The sequence below is a fragment of the Anopheles gambiae genome, chromosome 2 (assembly GCF_943734735.2).
Source record: "Anopheles gambiae chromosome 2, idAnoGambNW_F1_1, whole genome shotgun sequence".
NCBI lineage: Eukaryota > Metazoa > Arthropoda > Insecta > Diptera > Culicidae > Anopheles > Anopheles gambiae.
In genome coordinates, this window is record NC_064601.1 from 42,990,372 (window position 1) to 43,011,748 (window position 21,377).

Consider the following 21,377-nt stretch of genomic DNA (forward strand, 5'->3'; position numbering starts at 1 on the left):
CTAATATGAATATTTCATTGGATAAATCACTAAATTATGCTGACTGCTGTGACTGACTGTCTGGCTGTGTGTGTGTGGTATCTAGTACAGGATCCACTTCTTCCAGCGTGTAACTGAAAGTTGCACATTAGAGCTGTAAACTAGTCACACACATCGAGAGTAATGAAATGGGAACCCATTACTGCCGGATTGCAGTTGATATCGCCTCCGTATTTATAGCCGTATGGATTAAGCACACATACACCAGAGCCAGCCGGAGGAGGTGGTGGACACCGAATGCAACAGAGTACCGTGTACCGAGAGCGTCCCAACGAGAGCCTCAAGAGAGCCGGCTGGTATCGCTCAATCAGTACCACGGACCAAGTGCCGCTTTAAAACTGGAAAACTTTAATTACTATAAATCCTAATGTGGTCAAGGGGAAAATAATTGCTTTCTGGCATCGTGACAAAATGCTTCCAAAAAGCGGCGATGTATGAAAAGGTATAATGCAATCGCGTCGTAAAAATCTGAAGGAAAAAAAGCGCTTCCAACCTTACACTTTCAAAAGCCAACCGACTTCAGAAACGAAAAAAATGCCAGCACACTCACACGGTCGCGGTCAGAGAGTGGCCTTTGCCGGTTTCGAACGAAATCGAAACGGACGAGATAGCATCATAAAAATTAGTGGCAGCACTCGTCTTCAAAAGAGGCCTTCGAAGTACCGGATGATGGGGTGGTGGTGGTGCGGCCTGGGCAAAGTGCGCTTTTATGCGCTCTCGTTCAAAACTATCGTTTAACGGCCGAACGCGCGGGCATACAAATAGAATGAGGACGCGATGATTTTAGAACGGCTTCAAGGGGAGAAAACGGTGGTGGAGAGGAGCTATAACTTTTCCAGACAATTGTGCACCCGAATCAGATAAAGTTAGTGCTGCTCGGAAGGAAGGAGGAGAAAATTGGAAAAGAAGAGCCAAGCGAAGAGGCTCGGTCGGTCGCCGGTACACAGTTGGGCGCGCTCGCCCTGATGGGCTTGTCCTTTCGCTCTGCTACGACAATCATTAGCCATTCGAACGAACCTCCGCCCTACGGTGGGGCGAGAATCGATCGACATTTATGATCGGGGTGCACTTGGAATGGTTCCAATTTTTCCGACCCACAGCGCGCAGTAACGAAAAGGGAACAGGCAGGAACAGAGAGAGCATTAGCAAAACTGCTAGGACCCCGGTAGAGGACGGGCCGCCCTGATGCGCCGGCAGAAGCGTCACACTTCACGGAAATAGGCTTCAAGCCATTTGCTGCGCTGGCAGGCACACGGGCAGGCTCTGTCCACCATTGCTCTCTGTCCGTTGCAGGCTCGATTCTTTTCCTTTATCGCGTGGTGTACTACAATCCCAATAAATGTCATCCGGGCACTTTTCTTTGTTCGGCACCAGCCGATGATGTAACTATTTTCGGCTTTCACTTACACCCTCCTCCGGCACTCTTTTTTTGTGCCAAGACAATTCTGTTTTATCTTTTAATCACGCAACGGTCCATCATCCATTTTATGAAGCCGTCCCGTCGAAGGGAAAGTCAGACTTGGATGCATCGCGCTCGCGAGTGTGTGTGTGGGTTGATGTTCATATGCCAGCAAAAAAAAGGAGTCGCGAGCTGAGTGCCCACTTTTGGCGATGTGTAAAATTGCATCGTCAAGCTGCAGAGGAACGGGTTTTAATTTCCCAAAGAAGCGCACTTTGCTTTCGAGCAAACGGCGCTGGCAAATAATTTGCATGCTTGATAAAAAAACACAGATGCACGCACACAAACACCTCGGCGTTCAGCATTGAACCGCGTGAAAGCATACGCGTGTACATCCAAGTAGGGTTTGCAATCCTTGTGCTGATCCACCAAATGGAGAAAGAGAGAGAGAGAGAAAGAGAGACAGCATAATCAAAAAGCACATGTACTCTCGGCCCATACGAGGGATTGCAATTAAACCGCGCTAGGCTGGCTGGAAGGCGTTCGTAAGCGCCAGCCCTATATACGCTGGCCAGTGTGTAACTGCCTCCAATTACACTTAATTGGTTATTCTACGCCGAGCCAGCCAGCCAGCCTGCCTCCTGCTCCCGCACCCACACGCGTGCCGTTGCGTGTGCCGTACAGAATCTGCATCACGGCCACACGGCAGCATCAGAAATCCGCGCCCCGATTAAAGACGGCGGCGGACGATTGTTTGATGTTCTTTCCGATGGCAGGCAGGCAGGCAGGCAGGCACAGCTTCCTGCTTTTCACCGATGGATTGGTTATCGCCGGCCGGATCTCACCGGTACACACCACGGGGGCACGTGCACTGATAGGTGTGTTGTGCAGTGGGGGGAGCCCACTTTATTGCACAAGCCGCCCGTTCGCATTGCTGCTTAACACGCGTCAATTTACCTCACACACCCGCTGTAAAAGTGTGCACCTGTGCACGTGAGAAAGAGCTCCGGTGTGCACTTGGGAAGTACCTTTTTATTGCCTGGCGGATGGGCCATTTGCAGGACGTTAACTGGATGGATATGATTGCGTGTGTGTGTGTGTGTGTATTTTTTTTAATGGTGATACATTGGACGAACTGTATTTGAATTGGTGAAAGTTGTTTTTTATAGTTAATCATTTTAAGGCTAGATGGATCAATGTGTATTCTGCAATAACTTGAGATGAAGTGTTTTTATTACGGAACTAGGAAATTGGATTTCTGTTTCGATTTGGAAAACACATTTCTTCGTCGGTCTATGGTCGCGTTTGTATCTGTTGGTAACTATTAATTTTGCAATAAAAATGACATCCACTGTAGTGTCATCCCACCGTTGATGTTCAGAATTTCGTAATATAGAAAATGCAATAAAAGCAAAGAGTCCAAAAACACTGGAGGCAAACCTTCTTCAACGTCGTGCTCCATACACAAGAACGTGCTCTTTCAAAATTGCTCTTACTGTGTGTCGTAGCGGAATGCGAACAACAGAGCACCGAGTACAACACACCATCGTTTTAATTGGCAAAACCATTGACAACAATATTTCGGCAGCTCGCTCGGTTTTTTTTTGTTCCTCCCTCATAGCGACATTGCTTCGGAAGCTTTGAAGTGACAGACTTTCGCTGCTAGAAGACGTGACAGTAAAGGCCAGTGAAGCCAGCCCCGGTGTGCCCTTTCCCGTCAACACTGTGCGCAGTAGCTTCTAGAGTTTCACAGAGGATTCATTTTTTTCCTGCCTGTTTCGTCTCGAGAATAACACAAAAAAACCGGAATACCCAGTGCCGATTACACCACAAAACCCAAACTCCTGGCGTAAGGCGGGACGGTTTTTAATACAGTCTTCCTGCGGCCATCTCACTGTTGTCCACGTGCTGACGTCTCGCCCCAGCCGGTCGGATGACAAACTCTCCCGGACGGCCCCAGACCGATCCAATCCAATAAAGGATTAATTTGCCATCGTTTCGAAACTTGTCGACGCGCGACTCATTCGCTTTACCGTCGTCAACTAAATGAACCGTCGCCCGGGCGGATCCAAAAGGTCTTTTGGCTATTCACCACCGCTGTGAGTATTTTTTTTACTATGCACAATGAACCATTACGCAATTGGACCTACGCCGCACAGGGAAAGTGTGTGTTTGCCCTTGTCCACGGTGGAATTTCGTCCAGTGGCGAGGAAAAATCTAATTTAAAAACAAACTCACCAAACAACACCATGCTGCCCAAAGCACGCAGATTCACTAATCAATGTTTTATGGCATATTGATGAAACTTTATTTCGTGCCGCCCCCTGGGTGGGGGGAAACGATGCGAATATTATGATAGATGGTAAATTTGCTCGGAACTCGTTTGAGGGCAGAAAGGAACGTGGAAAAATTACGAAACCACATGCACGAAGGTATTTCTGGTGCTGTTTTATTTGTTATGGAGAATTCCTTTATTCGTTATACATCACTGAGCATGGACCACGCTGGAGCATCGAGCTAGGTATCGAATCGAAGAAGAGCCGTACAACAACAATGTATTCGTCGAGAGCTGCGCCGCGCTACAATTACACTTCACAGGGATTAATGAAGAAGCGAAAATTTATAACCCGGTCAGCGCAATTAAAAAGGCTTACATTTCAGTGAATTATGGCTCTGGGAGGAGGAGGTGGTGGATTTTTGTTTCTTCAATTCGACACATTCTTCTCCGACAACCATTATTTGATTGGTATTTATCGCTCACGTACAGTGCATTCCACGCAAATTGATGTCTTGCGCGAACGCTGCAGCGCATAAGAAAGTTCACAGCACACACACACACACAGAATGTCAGACCAATCGATCGAGCTCGGGGGGGTTGAATCGTTTGCCGACATAAACTATCGTCGAAAGGTGTCGTTAAACACATTGACGTGACATTACAGGTGTCCAGAGCTCACGACTCACGATTAATGAAGTAATGCCAACTGTGGTGCAGTTTTCGCTCAATCACTTCCATTTTTGCACGGGCCACGGTCAGCCCCGAACGCACTGTTGAGCGTAATGCCACACCCTCTCCCCGCGACCCGCGATACAGCATCGAGACAAATCAATGTGACATTTATGATGTGGATAATTGTCTTTGATACGCACGCGGGCTCTTCCCATCGCCAGTTTACGCTTCACGTGGCCCCCTCCCCCCACGGCCGGAAGCTGAAACCGGCTGTCGTGTCTGTCGGCCGGTCCCCGGGGCCGGCGACTCGCACCCATTCATGCCATCAAACAGCATTCGATATGCTTGTGGAAACGGAACCGCGCAACTCCCGTGTCCCCTTTTTGCGTAAGCAATCGTGGTGGCATTACACGCTGGCGGCGTAAGGGCGATTGCAAAGGGGTTTTTTTTTGGGTTTTGTTTCTGCTCACCCTTCTCTCCCCACTCGCCAGCAAACCTTTAGAGGAGAGTGTCAGACAACCCTCGCGATTCGGCTCGAGAGCGGAGAAAATTGAATCAAAAACACACACACACACACAGAGTACAAGTCCCTCGGATGCACAGATTGTCGTCCCCGTGTTGGACAGTGATTTGGTGAAACGAGCATATCTCGCGCGCCAGCCTTTAGCCGGCTTCTTTAATCGAACATAAAAAGGGGCTTTTCGGCGCGCGCGCTTGTGTGTGTGTGTGTGTGTGTGTGTGCTTGCACGCGCACACGACCGAGTGTGTACACGGTAAATGGGTGAAAATTAATGAAACATATCTCGGCTGACTGACAGCTTTGCACCGGATCGATGGATGCATATTGTTTTTTTTTTGTGTGTTGTAGCTTCTCTCCTCTCCTGTTTTGCTCCCTGGTTTCTTTTCATTCGTTCTTGAAGTGTGTGTGTGTGTGCGGACCGACCGAGGGGACCGCAAAATTGGACGGACGGGACACGCCGAGGCAAGTGAAATCTTATCAGCGTCAATCGATACACGAGACCCCTCCGTCGCGTCGAAAGGATAATCATTCTGCGGTTTCCAGACAGGGTCCTTGGTGCTACCGTGTCCGCGCCAGTGGTAAATAACGAGCGGTGCACGCCGCGTGTCACTGCCGTCTCCGGTTGAGTTGGGTTCGGTGTGAGAGCCGCCAGTTGCTGCTGCATCTCCCCGCGTGCTGTGGTTACAATTGTTCTTTTCTCAACCAGCGTGGAGAGTTTTGAGACATTCCAATTATAAGTTCCCCTTGTGTCCAAACAAATAACACACACACACGTTTCGGGAGAGCATTTAGTTTGTCACTCTTCGGGTGTAGGGCTTCTCGTAATTACAGCGCCCGTTGAGAATAGCAGCCGGGCGATGTTGTATCCATAACGAACGGGACACGGCACATAATTCCAATTTCAGCAAATTGAAACGTCGGATAATGGAACGGTCGGAAAGGCTTCTTTCCTTTTCCACTGTCGGTGCTCTCGATTGCAAAATGTAAGCGATCCGTTGTGCGAGTGTGATGCTTTTGTAGCGTTTGTGGAAGCCTTTTGAGAGGCTGTCTTACGTTTTGGGTACAGAAAAGCCCCGCATCCCGGAAGAAACGTTTCTGTTGAAGCGAATGTTAAAGTCCACGCTACAACAAACTGTGCTCGCTATTTATTGCTTTCGTTAATTTTAATATCATATTTTAAATCAAGCAAATGTGTTCCCTTCATCTGGTGAGTGGCTTTTTAATTAACGTTAGATTAGCTCAACGCCCCGTGTTCCACCCATCATTTTGAACGGCGTGCTTCAGAGTGAGGTGAATAAGAAAAAAAACTTATGCTGGTCCCCCCCTCCCAAATGGTCGAAAACAGGGCTCTCGACAAACTACGCCCCAGCACGAACCGGAACGCTGACGAGCGCGAGAGGGATGAGGGGGGCTTTGTTGATAATTTTTCCTAATGAAATAATGATACCGGCAGGTTTCTGTGTTTCTGTGCTGAAGCTGACACGTTAGTGCCGTGTAAATGTTATCTGTATGTTTCCCATACGGCAGCTGTTGTTTTTTTTTGTTCTGTTTTTCCCATTTGCTCTCTTCGCCTTTGATGTGGCGGTTTCGCATTCCGTCACGATCGACTTCCGAGTTGACGAATGTGGAATGGTGGCGTCATTGAATTCATTCACCCGACGATCAACGGGTCCGATGCTGCGTCGCGTCCGCGTTTCGGGGGGGTTTGCTGATCCCGCGCATCATCCCACGAGTGACAAGTTAAAGTGGCCGCGAGTGCGGGATAGCAAAAAAAAAAGAAGGTGGGGGAGTCGGGGCCAGGCAGCTCGATGATGTAATTAATAGCCCGCCTTGAGATTAAATGTTGTGTTAAATATATGTTAATGTCATGTAGATTGGCAGCGGCGAAACTGGAAACTTGTGCCGAAAGATCGTGCTGCTGCCGAAGATCAACCAGAATCAAGCCAAGGGGGAGTTGCAGGGTAGAGTGCAATAAATTTCTGCACGATGGAAACTCAAATGGGACGTCGAACGGTTTTGGCCGGCTTTTTTTTGCGATCGCTCTAACGTTCTTTCACGTACACCGGGGTAAAAATAAAACCGAATCCCGCCAAACAAACATGCTAATGGAATAATCGAGTGAGATTACTGCAACTACCACTCGCAGGTACATACAAACATACCGGACGGTGCATTTAGTATGGTAATGCAATCTTGGGTTTGCGTACGAAGAGTTAATGCGATGAGATCTATTACCTACATTCAGGGAGTACCTACCCCCCTCCCACACCAAACTGTCCATCAAATGCTCGATCATACATATTCATGAAACAGGCCGCTTTCCGCTGCACAAGCTGCTCTTAAGTGCATGCGGTCGGGAATCGAGAATTTAATTACAATTTTATTGTCCGCACGCTGGGCTGCATTTTTATTGCACTCAGTTGCTAATCGCGTGACCAAATGCATGCATGCAAACACACCCACAGCCACAAAAAAGCACACAAGAGCAGATTGTTGAGATGCAAATAGGAAACACAAAGCACAAGGTGTGAATAATTCGTTTCCGTACGGTGAGCAAGCAAAAAAAAACCGCAAAGATTTGCTTTAGCACTTTTTGGTTACGCGTGAAATGCTTTACGAATGATGCAATAACACACATTTGGCAGTGATGCATTCGCTATGTAAACACAATAACATTTGACAGTCAGACTTGGTGAACTCTTGGCTTTCGACATTGATATAGCTTGCTATCGTTTGATTTTCATTGAGCGGTGACTTTTTAAACAATGTATCTGTTGCAATTAAAATGATAGACTAATTAATCATCGCTGCAATGCTTGCGAAACGTGGCCCGTGTTCGTTATCAAGTGTGAAAATAGGTGGAGACGCTTGGTTGTTCACTCGATCGTGCGCGATCGCTGATTGGCGCTCGCAACGATGGGAGGAGCAATGACGGCCCCAACTCGGAACGCAAAAAAAAACATCCCCCCCCTTCGATTAGAGCCATTTCCGCCACGAAGGATGCAAGAAGGCGAAATCTTCGCGGACAGTACGAGCGATGCAGGAAAAAAAAGATGAAAAAATAAAATGAGTGCATGTGCATCTACTTACCAGGATACTGCCAGAGGGCGGGTGGTGTGCGGACGGCGTTCTGCACCGCCGCATTGGTCACGCCCATCGCGACCGTGTCCGGCGCGAGGGGGATCATGGTGGAGTTGGTGCCGGTGAAAAACATGTTTTGGCTCAGTCCGGGCGTTGCGCAGCCTGTAAAGCGCAGCGCAGAGAGCGAGCCAAACGCGTTGATCGCGTGTCACACATTGCGTCGGTGTGCCGGAGTGGTGGCGGTGGTGGTGGTGCGATGCAGTTGGGGAGGGCAGAGCATGGTGCACACGCGGTGCAAGCGTGAGATTATCGGACCGGAACGGAAGGTGAAGGGATGCCGCCCGTTCAGTTGCGTACGGGGAGGAGAAGAAGTTGATGAATCGTTGCCGTGCGGCGGTGCATATGAATGGAACAAGAGCGAGCGCGCGCGCGCCAATGCATCATCGTCGTCATGTCGGTCCGGCGGCCGGCAGAAGCATAGAGCGAGGGGTGGAGGCGCACCGAGCGGAGAGGTGTGGAAGAGAAAACAAAACAATTCGATGAATGATTGATCGGTAATGAGGATTATGGTTTGGGGCGGAGTAGGGCTAAAGAACATGTGTGTGCGCCGCTCGTTTTGGGGCGATATATGTTGTTTTGCTTTGGTGTTTTGGGGGCTTTTTGAGTCATGGCGTTAAATGGCAAAAAAAAAACAGAAAACATGGGAAAAGACGCTGTTCGCTTTGGTTGCAGGATTTTGTTTGCGAAACAGTTCTGGATTCAAAACTAATACAAAAAAAAGGGACCGTGTTTGCCCTCTCCATCCGTCACTTGGCACACTTACCCAGATCGGCCGTTGTACCGACAGTGCCGTTCAGCGAGCCACCATTGGTAGCCGCAGCGGCAGCGGCCGCCGCCAGCCCTACGCTGTACCGATTCAGCTCTTTCGTGGGGTGCAGCTGGGACGCCGGGGTGGTCGCACTTTCCTGGAGCCGTTGGCGGGCGACCGCGATGCCCACCGGGATGGAGGCGACGGATGAGGCGGTGGTGCTGGTGGTCGTGCCGGGTGGTTGGGTAGTTGAATGCTGCTGCGTGTTGCTGGTGGTGCCCGACGCTAGCCCGAGTTGTTCCATCGTGGCGGCGACGGCGCTCGAGCTGGCGTTGGCACCTCCGCCGGTGCCGAGTGTCGCGCTACCGGAGGTACCAGTGCTGCCACCCACGGTAACGTTGCTAATGATTGCGCTGGCACTGTGGCTGAGATGGTGGTGGTGGGCCCGGGCAACCGGTGCCGGGTTGCTGCTGGCACTACTGCCACTACTACTACTACTACTACCGCCAGCCGCCGTTAGTGCCTTCGGGGAGGATGCTTCGAGCTTTATGATGGCATTCAGGGCCGTCGCGTTGCTGGACGCTTCGAAGCTGTTCGATGTGGTGACTTCCGACACCTGACACGGTTCACGCTTGATCTGCAAAAAGGGAAGAGAAGAAAGTGGCGTTCAACAGCTGTGGCCCATTGACATTTTACTGTGCAACCTTCGCTTGTGGTTTCCATTTTCGAAAAGTTTACAGTTTTTGTTTTGGCGAATGGTTTCCCACTAAAAAGTACATTGGGACAAATTTAATTTATTCACCTCGCAAAACAGCACACTATTGCTGTTACCGAAAAAGCTTTCCGCGTCTGCATTGTTTTGATGACCATAAATAAAATCGTTCAGTAAATCTTACATATTTAATGAGAAACCAACGGTACAAAGTGTGGCTTTCGAGTGCGGCTTGCCTGCTTGCATGTGCGCCATGAACAATGGCGATGGATAACTTTCTTTCCACGATCAGCCCACCGCAACAACATTGTGCCACTGATGGAGGGGGAATTTTTTTATGCATCGTTCAGCACAGGCTTATAAATAATTAATATAAATCTTCATGCGCTGGTGGCATGATGTTGCGCCCTTGCCTGCGGTCAAATGTCAAATTGAAAAGGGAAAAAAGGGGACGTCGTAAAGTGATAGTGAAAGCGTAACTGTTATCAATAGATAATCTAAAGAAAATGCGCGGGGATTTTATTTTGACTGCGGAGAGCAGAAAAATCAGCGGAATCATACAGAATTTGGGAGTGAAATGCTTTTTTACTGTAAAAAAGGTGAGATGTACCTTTCCGCTTTACGATTGTGATAGCAAAAGAAACAAACAAAAAATCATTGATTTTCGCCACATCCCCTTGAGTTGTCTTGAACACGGATCGTGCAGTGCATTCCGAATAGCTCAAAAAAACGCGAATCTCCATGGAAGAGCATTACTTTCAAGATTGAATTAATCCGTCATGCTTTTAAAGTGCACTATCACCATTGGTTTTACGGTTCGTGTTTAATGTTCGTGAGATTCAGCTTATGGCAACCATTATGGCAACCTCATCCAGCAAGCAACAGCTACAACGAAAGCTGCCAAGAGATTTGAGATTACAGGTAATTTTGTAACTTGGGAAAAAAGTGCAATTGCAGGAAAACTTACAAAAAAAAAACAGCTTACTGCTAGTTCAAGGATTCAATGTCAATGGAGAGAGGGAGAGAGAGGGACAGAAATGCTTTCATAATTTTGCACGCCCCAACTAACCGAAGAGGACGGAATAGTCAATGAGGCTTGAAAAACTTCAGAGACCATAAAAAGTCGGTGCTTGTCTCGCTCTTTCTCTTCGTCCCCGGGACATGTGATGAGCTATTTGAGGAACGCAATTAAAAAATTAACAGCCAACCCCCATCGGTCAACACGTTTCGCGGTGGATGGATTTCGCGAACTCTGCACCACCAGAAGATGTTGGGCGCGCTGCTGCGCTGTACCTTTTGTACGCAAGTGCCTCGAGAGCCGAGGCAATAAAAAGTTACAGAGAATAGCACAATAAAACTGTGCACCACCGATGGATGGAATACAAAATTGTACAGCAAAATTGTGTGTGTGTGTGTGTGTTGGGGAAGAGAGAAGGTAATGTAGAGCTGGTTTTTTTGTAGTACACGAGAAACTGTACAGAGAACTACATGAAATTGAATAAAATGTCACAAGTCGAAAGAAGCTACAGGCGACGATCGGGCCTACAGCAGAGGAGGTCTTTGGAGGTGGTGTGTTGGAGGTCTTGGAGTTTCTCCTCCTCCCTACCTCTCCACCAAGTACCGAGTACAGACCCAAGGGATGCGCGCGCGTGTAATGGAATCGATGGTGGAATTAATTTGCGATTCCCAGGAACCGCGCGATGTGCCTTCTACATGCGGGTTGTTTTTTATGCACTTACAATAGCTTACTGCAGCTTGCAACATGCAATGACATGCATGTTTTTCCCGGTTGCAACATTTTGGTATTCAGCAGCATTTGGAATCACTCTCGAGGGACAGAGAGAGAGAGAGAGAAAGAGAGAGCGAGAGAAAGAGCGGGGTGGGTCTAAGATTTCACCTCCGTTGTGAATTTATAATTGTACCAAGACGGAAAAGGGGAGGTTCGGGAAAAATGCACTTTGCAACTCCAGGATTGGTATGCCGAGGAGCCCTAATGGGAGCGACAAAACGATGCACTAATAAATAAAACAACACACACAAACACAGTCACACATATAGACAGACACACATGACGGCATACAGCATAAAAAAACAACCACAATTCCTCAGCGGACACAATAACGGAGCAATGCCTTAACGAGAAGGGCACTGAGAATGGTAATGGTGTGGCTTGGGCAGGAATATTTTCCAACCTCCGCTCGCTATGGCGACATTTTCGTTGCTCTGAGCTCAAGCAAAGGGTCTGCACAATAATGGTACCCACCAACATAGGGAGGAACCCTACCAGGCATGATAAATGTGTGAGAAGCACGGGCCGAAGGGTTTGACGGCGGTTTGTGGTACCGCGCAACAACACGTAAAAACAACAACAAAAAGTTAAAACAGACACATGAAACATACACAGAGACGGGCAAGCACACGGTGGATCAGTGTGCGAACATTAATTACACCCATAAGGCAGCATTCCTCGATTGGCGATTTGCATTAGGTTTTGTGGTTAGTTCGAAATGTTATTCTTGTTGTGAATAGTGCTTCCTTTAGTTGCTCTGTCTTTTTCAACATTGATGCTGACCGAAATGTTTGTAGTCCAATACAGCTTCTATATAGAAAAAATGGAATTTCACGGACTAAAGATGCTATTATATTATTACTATATAAGGTCGTGAAAAGGAGATTCGACCAAATTTTGAATTATTTTGGTGCAATGCATGAGAGTTTTCGAATTGGTGGTTTCAAGGTTTCAGCTCTCTTTAGAGCCTTCTTTCTTCCTGTCTCCCTCTCTCTCTCTCTCTCTCTCTCTCTCTCTTCATCCCTCTATCACTCTAGCAACTTCAAATCGACATCAACAGACGAGCTCATCGGTGTAAAGCATTTTAAACTTACGTGAACAACGGTCTTGCTGTCCGTGTCACGGCTAACGGTAGAAGATTCCTCCGTCCGTTCGAATACGATCGAGCGTCGCTTCTTCGGAAGCCGCTGTGCCGCCCGAAGCGCTTCGGACTGCTGTCCTGGTGACTTGGGTCTGCAAGAGGCACCGGACCTAGCGTTAGAAGTCGTCGCTGCTGACTCCCCACCGACGGCTGTACGGTCGGAGGTTAGCGTCGGTGGTACGCACTCGCTCCCGTTCGCTTTGCTGGCGTGCGCCGAATGCAGAGCTGCCCAACGGCGCCGTGGTCTATGATTGACAGCTTCACTAGATGGCGCCGATTCGTGCGTCTGTTGTGACGACGGTGGCGTTACTGTGGCCGGTTTGATTGATGCTTCGCTCTGCTGCTCCTGATGCTGCTGCTGCTGCTGCCGATCAGCGGTTGCAGGTTGCTGGGCACTGCCGGACAGTTCCGGCGGTGCTGGCGCAGCTTCGAGGTGCCGCTGCTGCGGCCGGGAAGTAGGCTGCCGGGGAGTGTGTGACGTATGGAGGAGCGGCAGCGATCGAGCATCGATATCGTTCGTCGCCGACCGCACGACCTCCGACGACCGTTCGAGCGAGATCGAGTGTTGCCTGCGCTTGCCGTACTCGCAGTACGGTGACTTGGTGGTAGGAGGCGAGGTCGGACTCAGCAGAGCCGTCGAGTCGTAGCGATCGAACGTCTCGCCGTGACGAGTACGAGCTGGCAGATGAGGAGGGTTCGATGGTCTATCGTCCCTCGTCGCGAGCGTCGCTAGCAATCGTTCGTGGTACTCACGCTCGATGCAGTAGCTGCGAAGGTACGGATCGTCGGCATGGAACGCCCCACCGTACGACGGCTGAAGCTTGTCACGGGCGCGGGCCAGAAAAGGGTCCCCGCCGGAACTGGCGCTCTCTGGTGAGTTGAGTGCGAAGCTGCCAGTGGCTGCCGGTGGCAAAAATGAGTTCGATGGTACCTGCATTGAGAACAAGTGCGAACGGACATGACACACAACGGATCGGTCATTTTTTTTGGGTTGGCTATACTCGAGTTCCGTGTACAGTGAACTCGTAACGCAACGTGAACTCACACAAACACACAAACAGGCGAACAAAAGCAGGTTCAGATAGAAACGTACAACAACAAAACAAGTCAAAGCATTAGGAATAACCAATAAACATAACGTTCGTGAAATGGAATCGTTTTGTACAAATGAAAACCAATGAGAGAGAGAGAGAGAGAGGGCGTGAGGGAGGGAAATGAGAGTTCGTGGCAAATGAAGCATAACATAATGATAATTGTATTCAAGGTTTGCAGGAATAAATTCATTCAGAGATAACGATAATGATCCCGAGGGAGTAATATGCTGGTAAACGCGACCAGGTCAATGATGTGCATGTGGGTGGAATCCTTTGCTTTGTACCGTCCCCGGCACTGTTTTGCGAATCCAATCGCCTTGTGTCCTCAATCATTAGCAATGAGCAATACAATCAATGATATGTTTTTTTTACAATAATTTTACCAGCATATTTTTGGAATTTTATCCATTAGTGAGGTTTGGCCTGGGTGGAAATTTTGATATAGACAGACCAATCAATGTTCAAACGTACAATATGTTTACTGCTTTGTTCCAATCGGAGAGTGAAGAAAGGGCATTAAACACAAAGATTAGACAACAAAACACACACATCAAACACACGCTTTCTAACTAACATGAAATGATCAATATAGAAGAATAAAATGAAATGTGTTTTTGCTGCTTATTAATCACACAAGAGGTAAAGCAGTTCATGATGAGCGGTTTGGATGCGATTGGTTGGGTATTTTGAATCGTAAATTTTGGGACAAAACATGATGATGTGGCCAAATGACGTAATCAATTTTTTAATGAGGTGTCGAATGAAAAGTGACATCCACACCTGTATATTTATGTGTGCGTGTGTAGCAGCAGAAACTGGGCAAACCCTCCCCTTCACAAGCGTAAATCATGCGCGCGTATATATATATGTATATATGTTGAACATAATTCACATCGAACTAAACGTGAATGCTGCAATGTTTGACAATTGAAAACACGAACGAAACACCCGTACGCATACCTGTATCTGCAGCGGTTCTATGGTGCCATGCTCCCACCGTCCGATGCAGGTTTCGGTTTTCTTCGCGACCGACGTGATGCCATTGATGAAATCGGTCTGCGACTGCACGAAGATGCTGCTGTTTGCCTGCGAAAGAAAGCACATTGGATTGTTAGTGTTTGCTTCTTTTGGGTCTGGTGAGGCTCTTTCCACGCCGCGCCACGACTCATTTAAATTCAGTGTTGAGCTGTGGAGACGGGTTGATGGTTTTAACACCATGTCGCACAATCATTCACGTGTGTTGGGGCTGTGTTACTTCACGCCACGGACTCGCTGCTGCTACGCAGTAAATATTTTGTCAGTAGGCATACAGCTGTAGATAGGCAAATGGTTGATCGTTCAAACAGACGTAAACGCGCTCGTTGGGAGCTTTTTCCGGGGAAAGAACAAGAACGGTTCTTCGGGCCTTCGCTCTGAACAGCACCTCAAATAGCCCGTTACGAGTATGGCACTTTCTTCGCTCCGCGCGCATACCCGCGGCCAACGGAGAGAAGTCGTTTCCACAGCTCATCAATAATCATGCTGCCGCTGGTACGCGAACGCACAACCCGCAAACACACGCGTACGAGACGCGGAAGCATCGCACACAGTTTGTGTATGGGTGTGCGTTCCGCTTCGACACCACGTCTAGCGTCTGTCCAAACGTGATCGAAACCGTGGCAAGCCCCGGGGCTTTGATTAATGACACTTTTCCTTTTTCCTCGCGGGTGTTTTCCTCCCCCCTGCTGTATTGTTTGCTGTGTTGGAGGTGTTCTGTTGGTTTCCGGGGCTTGGGCGATACTGGCTGGCACGGAGTTTGAAAGCGAGGGTTGGGGGGTGCGCGTCTGGAAGAACCCAAAACAGTTCAAAGGGAAAGGAAGAAAAAAACAACAAAATCGTCACGCCAGCGGGGTTCTTAAGCCATCATCGATCTTCGCGTGGACGGGCTTGACCAAGTAAGGAGCACGGACGTCGATCCTGTGCCAGAGAAAGAGCGCGCGTGCGAATGGAAACGCCATGATTGACGTGCGAAACTCGACGGGATGCCGTAAATTCTTTCCTTCCAAACCCGGAGCACTTCCTCCCAGCTTCGGGCCAGCCAGGCAAGACAAATCGAACTCCAAAGACGAACAAACAAGATCAACGGGTCTGGGTTGTTTCCCCTCCCGCTTGTTTCGGCTTTGAGTAGAATAATGTGCACCTAATTAAATTTGTTTATACCATAGGCCCGGGGTCCTGAAAAGAAAACAAAAACCAACACCTCGGTCACACTTACCTGACTGAAGGAGAGGGCAGCTCCGGCACTGTGAAAGTTTTTGGCCACAAGCTCTAACGGAGAGCAGGGCAGAAATGGGGAGCTGGCAGGAGGTGTGTTGTATCCTCCAGCGGCAAAAAGTGATTCGGTCACTGTAAATAGAAAAAAGAAGACGAAAATGTTGGATATTAAAACATTGAGCTAGAATACATATGGTCACTATTAAATCTGGAGTAAGGTTATGAAATTCAAATAAAAAGTTGACTTGGATATCTTTGTCAATGTTCTGATAGAACATACCCAACAAAACATTTCGTCCACAGCGAATTCTGTTGAGCAAGCAACACAGCACTCTACCGTCCAAGCGCAAATAGGTCCGACGAAAAGCTACCTAGACCAGCTAAGCGCTGAGAAATTGAAAACCAACCCCACTGAGGGACCTATTTTTGCAACCAAGCAGATGCGAAGTGGAGAAAAGAAAATCCCAATTCCAAAGCGATTCGAGAGGAGGGTTCTGCTATGCTGACGCAGGGCGGCAATGGTCTCATGGTCATAGCTGAGAGGCTGAGCAAAGGTCGGCCGGTTTGCGAAAGGGATTTTGCTGGAAGCCCGATGGGTCGGGCAGCACCAGCAATCACCAGGCTCGGGCCCGGCTGGTCCGGCTATGAATGCATGTCACGGACTACGGCATGCCGATACGTGTGTATGTGTGTGCTAGTGTGCAGGAGGCGCGTTTTAGCAAACATTTGCGGGTTTTGTGGAATGAGCCCGACTAACGATGGATGGCGTACGAAAGGCTACACGATTCTGCCTGATGTACCCATAAAATAAATGAACGAAAGCCTCGCAAAGAAGCGAGAATCGGTTTGGGGCGCGCACAAAAAATAAATAAACCCCCACTGAAACGACCGCCTGAACCACACAGCCCGAAACGGCCGGAATGAGATGGAGATAAGACGAACCAGCTCTCCTCTTTTCCGGGGACTACGTTTGTGGTAAAGCGTGCCTGGGTCTAAGGCTGGGCTTTTGGAGGTTTAGGTCGCGCGCAAGAGTTAGAATTCGTTAGGGATATGGGTTTTATTTTCGTTCGAGCAGCAAGAGCCGTGCACGACTATGAGCTTTTAAAAGGACACTTACGTAAGCGAACGAGTGAGCGTTGGTTCGTTTGGATTCCATGCTGTTTGGTGTGCAGTAAAGCAAAGTGCTCGTGGGCAGAGGGCACATTGGGCCTATTTATTCGGGTTGGAAATGAAAAAAAAAAACAAGAAACCCTCTCAGCCACAACTAGCATGACTCGTTTTTTTATTAGATTCTTGGAGGAAACTAAACATGGAACGATTTACATTGAAACTACATATACACACTCGTTAGATGAGTTTTCTGCTTCCTTCATTGTGGGTGAGAGCTTTCGTTCTCCCGGTCTGCCTACACTTAGTAATGTTATTTACCATATAAGACGCAAAGCAAGTATGGTGCTGCATATGAAATGTTAGACAGCCAGCTTTGTGAGCATTCCCAGCATTTCGGTTTAAAATAAGCGCGTTGCAGCCACACTGCTCGGAACGCATCGTAAATAAGCTGCTAAATGCTTGCCACAACCGAAAGGAGAAGGCTCTTTCGATATGCTGCAGTAGACGGCCGCGAATCCCACTCGCGAAATTGCCGAGTAACGAGCCGCATGTTGTTGCGCGGTGTCGATGTGTACTGATAATTTATAACGAACTGCAAACAGCAGTTGGACACCAGAACCTCCGCCAGCTGCAGAAGTTACGCGAGCCGATAGCGTGTGAGGCGTGAGATATGGGGTGCAAAAGGGCGGGAGGGAGGGCATAGATTAAAGCATCGCCAAGCGGAGATCTGGTGGTAGTGCTCGGAGGTGACGCGTATGCTAGTCAGTGGAGTCTCAGTCAAGGAGCAGTTGAAGTTTGTGCCACTATTGGATCGGAGGTGATTTACGGCCCCAGTGTAGCTCCGAGTTCCGACACATGATCCGGCTGCTCAGGGGAAAAGAACGAGAATGAGGGCAAAGTATGCAAACGAGTCGCCGCCACATAGAGCAAGGCTGGGGTGCCTCTGCGTGTGTGTATGTGAGTGTTTACTCCCGCATTACACCCCGTTGGAAGTTTGCGTCTAAGTTCCACAACGCACTGCCCATGGGCAGCCAAAGGAACCTGGGAGTTCGGTTCGAGGAGGAATGGTCAAAAATTTCGATTAGCATTCTGCTGCTGCTGCTGCTGCTGCCGGTACACCTTTTTTCTCAAAACCAGCTTCCCTGGTGCAAGCAATGTCACAAAGTTTGTCCAGGGGCTTAGGTGCGAGGTCCCCCGCGGAAGTTCGTTTGCTGGGCGCAAACTTGAAATCGGACATCGGGAGCACACCGGTGCCGAATGGGGAAAGTTTTACCGCTCGACCGGTTGTTTCTGGCTTTCATTAATCTTCGGTCGGGGAGGCTGTACGGTGCGGTTGTGCGTGCATTTTACAGTGCCAGTGCCGAAGGGCGAGCCGGCTGGCGGGGGTTCGCTTGTCGACCAAAGTAAACCAATAAATCCCCGGTTGCGTTTGACAGGAAACCAGAGCCACCGGGCACTGGCTGGTGGTTTTTATCGCTGGGGCTAAAAACCGGAACTAAGAAAATCTCATTTACGACAAACGAGCTCGACAGAACAGTCACGGTGTGTTGATGGTATTTTTGCTTCCAAGAATGGGGCCACAGTACCGCGACCACGCAATGGGTGGGTGTAGGTTTTGATTGGAATTGCAAGGCAGAGCTCTAATTCTTCGTTTCGACGGTTATTACATTACGATGCTATCCCACCTGAAACAGGTTTGACAGCATAGTCTAGCGAAGGTTGCACAACCTAACTAGCTGGGTATAGACTTTGGCTGGTCTTCTAGCTGAAAACTAGTAAGAGGAATCGAAAAAAAACACACTTCTGCGCTATCTGAGGGCAAAAATGGCGGTTCAGTTTTTGCTTGTTTAAAAACACTCTTAAACCACACCGATAATGTCTAAACGACAATTTCCAGTACGCTTAGTGTGAGACTGTATTCTCTGTCACCTTCGTGCGAACGTAAAACAGTAAACATGAAGCAGGCCGACACTACTGTTTGCCAACGAAATGTTATGCTACGAAACATGACAGAATATTCCAAGAACGTGTAGTCTTTTATACTGTCTGTACCTTCCTTGAGCTGTCGCTTTAAGCACGTTGCTAACTAGCGGAAGAAATGACAAAGAAATCGGTGGTTATGCTGCTGCCATGCGACGGAGGGCTGGAATCCTTTCGAACAAAAAAGATGTTTTGAGTCTTCCTGTTTTGAGTCGTTACGTACCTTTTCGTACCTGCCTCCAACTCCAATTCTTGTGTTCCAGACTCCAAACATTTTTGCTTTTCTTACTGCGTGTGGCAACATTAGTTGTTCTATCGTTGGGCACACAGAAGCCCTGTACTCTGGCTCATAATAGCACACGGTACGAGTCGAACATGAAAAGGATTTTGACATGACACAGCAAGGTGGACAAATTCCCGTTTGCTAACATTAGGCCGTAGGCTTGACTTGCATGTTCCACCACGCCATGTCTGCCTTCCACGTTTCGATCATGTGGTTTGGCCAGCACATTCCCGGTGGGGGAACAAAATTGAAAATGATACTGTTTAGAACGTTCGGAAATAAACGAGCGAAGATGAAGACGAAATTGCCGGTACGAATTGAACGACTCACACTCGCGCTCCATCACACACAACCCCATACGCACGACGATGGTGGTTCGAAATTTACGACACCTTCTCGAGACGATCACGGCTTTTCTAAGAACTTCTTGCACGACGTTCTCTTTCTCCCTGTGTCGTTACCATTTATCTTAGCTCCCGGAAGTTTTGTTTATCTTGTGAAGCTGTCGGCCCGGAACGCACTACAGCTCGACACGAAAAGCAGCCTCTCTGTCCGGTCAGTTGATCCGATGGTGGAAGTTGAACCAGGTTGAGCCTATCAGTTACCGTCGAGAGCGTCTCACAATACCGGTTAGTCGGACGAGTAAGAACAATAAAATTTTTAGTTTCCAGATAAAGAAACAAGCTTCTGCTTGTTTGATCGAGCACTATATTGCCCAAGAAGCCATGTGACACAACATTTCCCAAGGTTCGTGTCTTTCTTCTTGGCAGACAGCGATGTCCAGACACACAGCGGTGTGTGGCTGGTTGTTCCGGGAGGATACCCTTATCAACCGAGCATGGTTTCTGACCGATAGAGCTCAATGCAAATTCAACTCACATCCTCTTTCCTGCCTTTCCGGCGCATTTAACTCTGTTATTCAACCGATCGGACGGGCGTCAGCCAAGTAGACTATCTCCAAGAAGGCCGAAACCAGCGGACTTGTGGGAAGTTTGTTTATTTTCGTAAACGTCTACGTCGTCCTACTTGTAATAAATCTTGCTTCTTACGTACTGAAGAAAATGGGCGTTTTGGAGAGTGAAAATTATTCTGTCTGCAGGATTCTGACTAGGAAAACGGTCAAAGGTTTGTTTTTGTCAGCTCGGTTTTGTAGATAATAATTTTAAGCTCCATTCAAAACCGCAAGATTAGGTCGCATGTACAAGAGAGATGTTTTCGGGGTAGGAATGACTTTACCGTTACCACACCGAGGTCTTTTGGAATAAATCCATTTTGCAGAGTAAGATTTCATCAGCGTTACGAAACATGTGGGAGTGTGATTGAAAGATAACAACTATGATTATGCTTAGAAGTCTTCTAGGGGTAAAGACTCAACGAAGAAGTGCATGTGCGAAGTTTCCCAAGCACATAGAGGAAGGATAAATATATGCAATCCCAAAAGAAAAAACAACCGATTTTTTAATTGATACATCGATGGTAAGTGTTAAGGGAAATTCAAGATGGAATATTTTCACTACGTATAAAAAAATATCTATTTGTAAATAGAGAACTATATAAAGGCCCTCCAAAACTTATTCACCAATGGCCAGTTTATTAAAGACCAAACTTTAATGCAAAAATTTAGGCGTGTTACCAAACTTGAGATCAAAGAAAAAAAAGTAAATTTGAACAGAAAATCTGACAAAAGCAAACTGAAAAGCCCCAAACAAAAAAAAGTGTATAACAAAGATGCCTTCAAAAGGAAGAAAACGGGCGGTTTCAAGATTGACGGTATGCGATAAGAGGATAAAAGATTGCCCCTTTTGGAAGATAGATGCCAGGTTGATAGATTCTGTCCCCTGCTTCTAAGCTCTGTCCCTCTACCCTCGCTCCATCGTAGAGTTATCGCTCGCGCTTTCAACGGAAACCGTCGTTCTATCAATTTCTTCCCTCTCCATTCGTTTGCTACGCTCGTGATGGAGGAAAAATAGACATTAAAACTTTGCACGTACTGCCATTTATCGATGAAAGAACCTTTCATCCATCAAGCAGCGGGACTGTTTCGTAAATTAAGGAAGAGTTACGAAAGATGTGAACCATCGCCTGTTGCCTGGGCCTAAAGTTGGTTATAGCTCCAAAAGCCATAAATTACCATCGATTGCAGCGCGCAGTATTGAAGGGGGTGTGAGGGGCGGATTGGTTACGATGGATAATACCAGGGACATCAAGTGTGCACATC

General features: G+C 48.0%; 1 protein-coding gene across 10 annotated transcripts in view; it reads right to left on the bottom strand.

Moving 5' to 3' along the window:
* LOC1271567 (protein winged eye) overlaps positions 1–21,377 on the bottom strand; it is a 309,805-nt gene that overhangs the window by 15,153 nt on the left and 273,275 nt on the right. For 9 of the 10 annotated variants that reach the window (XM_061647327.1, XM_061647328.1, XM_061647330.1 and 6 more), the window contains 5 exons: positions 15,788–15,918; positions 14,494–14,619; positions 12,393–13,370; positions 8,813–9,434; positions 7,999–8,151 (listed from right to left, as the gene is read on the bottom strand). In XM_061647327.1, the coding sequence (XP_061503311.1) occupies positions 7,999–8,151; positions 8,813–9,434; positions 12,393–13,370; positions 14,494–14,619; positions 15,788–15,918 (2,010 nt within the window). The remainder of the gene's footprint in view (positions 1–7,998; positions 8,152–8,812; positions 9,435–12,392; positions 13,371–14,493; positions 14,620–15,787; positions 15,919–21,377) is intronic. The other variant, XM_061647336.1, reaches the window with a different exon arrangement.